General features: G+C 62.2%; 1 protein-coding gene across 1 annotated transcript; it reads left to right on the top strand.

Moving 5' to 3' along the window:
• The first annotated feature begins 648 nt into the window (after positions 1 to 648).
• On the top strand, positions 649 to 3,703 carry LOC110593054 (elongin BC and polycomb repressive complex 2 associated protein). The gene has a single exon (XM_021704299.1). The coding sequence runs from the start codon at positions 898 to 900 to the stop codon at positions 2,035 to 2,037; it is 1,140 nt and encodes a 379-aa protein (XP_021559974.1). The 5' UTR covers positions 649 to 897; the 3' UTR covers positions 2,038 to 3,703.
• Positions 3,704 to 4,650: the final 947 nt, after the last annotated feature.

Genomic DNA, 4,650 nt, shown 5'->3' with positions numbered 1-4,650 from the left:
AGGAGTCCCTGCCGTGCAAAGCTTGTCAACAACCATTGCCTCATGTCATCTTTTCCCTCAACACTGTTTTTGTGATTCATCTGTTTATTCACGCAGCCCCAAGAGAGTGGTTAGGAACATTCCCATTTTACAGATGTGAAAACCGTGACTGCTAAGGGAAAAACGACTTGTTTTGCGACAAGCCAATAGCCGGACGCCACCAGGCCACGTGCAGCGGCGCGTTTCGCCCCTCGCGATCCCACCCGCACACGTTCCCTCTTTTCCTCCCTCCCAGCCGCCGCCGCGCCGGGTCCACGTGTGTGTGTCTGTGTGCGGAATGGGGACGGGGGCGGTGCCGCCGGAGGGGTGGGGTCCGGGCTAACGTCACAGGCCGTGCTGCCCAATCAGCGGCGGGCTCGCGGCCCCGGCGCTGGTATTGGGGCAGCGAGGGGGCAGTTCTCTATAACGCGGTCTCCGGGAGCCAGCGGGGAAGAAAGAAGCCGAGCGGGCGGAAGGCGCCCTCCCCGCCGCCTGGGCCCGGGCACCGGGTGCCGGGCCCGGGGTCCTTCCCGCCTCCCGCGGCCGCCGGCCGCTTTGTTTCCCCAGCCTCTGCGCCCTGGGCTACTCGAGAGGGGCTCCCGCCGGGGCTGCGCAGGGAACGCGGCGGCAGGAAGGGCGGCCGATCGCGCCGGGACTCGCAGGGACCCAGGAGTCCGGCCGCCGGGAGGGCCGCGTGACGAGATCGAGGAGGGAGCCAGAGCTCGGCGGCCCAGGGTTGCGGGCCGGGGGCGCCCGTGAGCAGAGACCTCCCCGTCGAGGGGGGGCGATGTTCCCCTCGCCCGTGGGCTCTTCGGGCAGCCAGGGCACACCGCCGCTGGGACCAGGGCCCCCGCAGTGGGCACCCCCCCGGACGGTTCCATGGAAACTCTGTGCCCCGCTCCCCGCCTCGCAGTGCCGGCGTCCCCGCGAGGGTCGCCCTGCTCCCCGACACCCCGGAAGCCGCGTCGGGGGACCCAGGAGTTCTCTCCGCTGTGCCTGCGTGCCCTTGCCTTCTGCGCCCTTGCCAAACCTCGGGCGTCCTCTCTGGGCCTGGGCCCTGGGGAGCTGGCGCCGCGGGCCCCCGTGCTGCTGGGCCCTCGCGCCCCCCTGTGCACCGGCGGCTGGGCCCCGGATGGCCTGAAGCACCTCGCGGGACCAGCCGGGCGGTCCAGCGATCCGAACTCCCCGGCCGGTCAGGATGCCGACGCCGTAGTGTGCCGGGGCCGTGGCGAGGAGGAAGAGGGCGGAGGCAGTTTCCCGCACTTCGGCTCTCGCTCCGGCTTACCTCCCGGCCGCTGCCCGGCGCCCCTGCGCCCTCGGGAATCTCCGACCAGCTCCGCCTCGGCTCCGCCTCGGCCCGCCTCGGGTCTCGACCCCCAGCCGGGCCCCGCCGCCAGCCCCCATCAGGAGCCCAGTTCCCGGCCTCCGCCGCCACCTGCGGGCCTCTCCACCGAGCCCGCGGGTCCCGGGGCCGCGCCCGAGCCGCCCGCACCGGGCCAGACGGCCGCAGTCGATGGAAACCCCCCGCAGGCCGCCCCCGAGGCACCAGCCGCTAGCCCCTCGACGGCCAGCGGAGCTCCGGCCGCGCCCGGCGATCTCCGCCAGGAACATTTCGATCGTCTGATCCGCCGGTCGAAACTTTGGTGTTATGCGAAGGGCTTCGCTCTCGACACTCCGAGTTTGCGCCGGGGGCCCGAGCGGCCGCCAGCAAAAGGGCCCGCCCGGGGAACCGCCAAGAAACGCCGGCGGCCGCCGCCCCCCCATCGCAGCGCACAGCCCCGCCGCCCTACACCGACGCTCCCCACCACGAGCACCTTCAGCCTCCTCGACGCCTTCCCCTGCCCCCCGGCCCTGGTGGTGGGGGAGGACGGAGACTTAGGGCCGGCATCCTCGCTTCGCCTCCAGGGAGACTCAAAGCCCCCGCCTGCTCACCCGCTGTGGAGGTGGCAGATAGGGGGTCCTGCTGTCCCTGAGCCCCCAGGCCTCAAATTCTGGGGGATCAACTTGGAGGAACTTTGAGCATGACACCTCTTCTGCCAAGGGGGAAAAGTTGGGGCCACGGCCAAACTTCGGGCTCGAGGACAGGGCCTCATTTCTCACATTTGCCTGTTCCCTTTACGTTTTACGGGCTGCGGTCAGAGGGACCTCAAATGACAGTGATCTTCAAGCACCTAACTGGTTGGGGTGACACCCCCTCCCCCTCATCCTTTGGAGCCGAACCAAGGGCTGGAGTCAGGAGAAGGCTTAACGGAAAAAGGCTTAATGACATAGATTCCAATCCCTCTCCTCTTCCATCTCGGATCTCTGGGGGCAGGGCCTTCACCCCAGGGGGAGCAAAGGAGGCTACCGCTCAAAGACAAGGGGAAAAAAAAAAAAGAGGGAGAGAGACCTTGGTGATGGACAAACCGGTTGTTTCTGTGGGCGAGCCAGGGGGATGAGGGGGCTGTGGTGGGGGTGGGGAGGTGATTGGCAGCTCCCTGGGGGCATCCCCCACCCCCACCATCCAGGCCTTTAACCCTTCACTCCCCTCAGGCCTTCCCCAGCACTCCAAGCCCCAAGGGAGCCTTCATGGGGGAGGGGGCAGCTTGGGCAAGGGGGGGGGATCACCCCCTCCCTGTTCTTTTCCTAAGTCCCCTTTCCCCCCACCAAGGCAGGTGACCCCTAATTGGCGAGATCTTCAGTCTCAGCCGCGAGCCTTTCCCTTTTGTCCAGTTTTGGAGTTTCTCTCTTCAATTTTTCCTGTTTGCTTTCAGTTTATAAGGTCTGACTGGTGAAAGAGGACCTCCCCCTGGATCCATCAACCCCCTCCCCAGTTTGCTTCTCCTATTAGGAGGGGCAGGGCGAAGGGACCTCCTCCTCTCCCAAAGCGCAGACTTTGCCTGGGGGAAAGGGCCAGAGACTGTCCCAGGGAAAGTAATGGAAGGTGGAAGAAATCAATAAAATCAGACCAAACAAGTTGCCTTTCGAGGTCCTCTCCACCGATTTATGGATGGGAGGGGGTGGAGGTAGAGGGCAGGCCTGGGTCCATTCTTTGGACACCCAAACGCAGTCCCCTCAAAAGCTAGAGAGGAGGCTAGCCGCTCCTTATAGAGGGGGTAAATTACAGGGTTCTTGCCCTAACCTCAAGGGTCCCGGGGGGCTTGAAGGGGCAAAGTTTGGGTTTGAATGGGAGCTGGGCTGTGGCATCTTCAGCTTCCTCCCCTAACTTCAGGCATTTCGGGAGTTGTCAGGGACCTGATGGATCCGATGGGGGCTGGGCCAGGGGATTAGTTTTGAGGTCAGAGGTTCTGTTTTCCAGGGGGGAGGGGAGAGGTAGGCCTGGACCACACCCAGCAGCTGAGAGGATCCCCCAGAGTCAGAGAGGGGTGGAATCGCTTTCCCCTTCACGCAGGTGAGATCAGGGGAGCTTAGCTCTTAGGGACACTCCAAGTTTAGGTGTGAGGGGAACCTGGGGGTGGTAGATCTGCCCGACAAATGAGGGACCCAGTGACCCTTCTGCCCACACTAGTGAATAGCACCCCCTTTTCCCCTAAAAACGGGGTGAGGGAGAAACAGTTCCCACGTATGTTGCTGGGGAAGGACTTGTCTCCTTTTCTGTGAAAATGCTTTGTAAAAAGTTGTTATTGTTTGCATAGAGCAGATTCTTGAGAAAAACTGTTTTGCGCCACAAAAGTTTTGTTTGTTTTAAAAACTGTCTCTTTCCATTTTTTTCTCCGATAGGGGCGAGGGTGGGGGTGGGGTGGGTGGGCGTGGGTTGGGCTTTGCTCTCTTTCTCCTCAACATCTGGCCTTTATGAACCCTGCTGACCTCCCCTCCCCCCCTCCAGCTGTGTTGTGGGGAGGAGGGGGGAGGGCAAGGAGAGCGCCTCCCACTCCCGTGCTTCAGGGGTATTCCGCTTATTTTGCCCCCCAAGAATGGGAAAGGCAGAGGAAGAAGGCAGATGTGAGCGGTGGGAAGAGACTTGCTGTAAAGAGGGGGGTCCTGTGTGTAGGGAGAAATTCAGAAAGGCAGGCTCCTGTTTTTAAAAAGCTCCCTGCTTTTAGTCATGTGGTTCGGGGCAGCTTTGGCCCTTTCGACCAGCCTGGGCGGGGTGGTGCGCGCTCTGGGAGAAGGAGAAAGGTGGGTGGTAGGATACCCTTTGCCGACTCTACTTCTCTGAGCAGTGGGATGTGATGCAGTTCATTTTGTCTTCCCTCCTTCCTCCTTAAATGAAAGCATTAAGCATTAAACCTGAGCCTGGAAGGAGTCTGGGCGGTGAGTTAAAAAACACACCTTTTGGCCAGACCGGGAACTCCCCTTGCTTGCTGACTGGTTTAATTTGGAGAACCTCGGGGCTGGGGGCTTCTCTAGAAGATTTCTAGTCATTCAGCACAACAGGGGACTGTATCTGTTTTCCTGCGCTGCCGTAACAATTTACCACAAACTTGGTGCCTTAAAACAAAGGAAATCTTTTCCCTCACAGTTCCGGAGGCCAGAAGTCCAAAATTAAGGTGTCAGGAGGGCCATGCTCTCTCTGAAGGCTCTAGGGGAGAATCCCCTCCCTGCCTCTTCCAGCTCCTGGAGGCTCCGGGCGCTCCTTGGGTTGTGGCCGCATCACTCCCGTCTGCCTCGGTCTACATGTGGCCCTCCCCT

The sequence above is a fragment of the Neomonachus schauinslandi genome, chromosome 15, assembly GCF_002201575.2.
Source record: "Neomonachus schauinslandi chromosome 15, ASM220157v2, whole genome shotgun sequence".
Lineage (NCBI taxonomy): Eukaryota > Metazoa > Chordata > Mammalia > Carnivora > Phocidae > Neomonachus > Neomonachus schauinslandi.
Note: the sequence above shows the minus strand (reverse complement) of the source record. Positions and strands in the feature narration are given on the sequence as shown.

Bases quoted from the DNA above. Each gene is read 5' to 3' on its own strand.
- LOC110593054 (XM_021704299.1), top strand. From the start codon at position 898: ATGGAAACTCTGTGCCCCGCTCCCCGCCTCGCAGTGCCGGCGTCCCCG.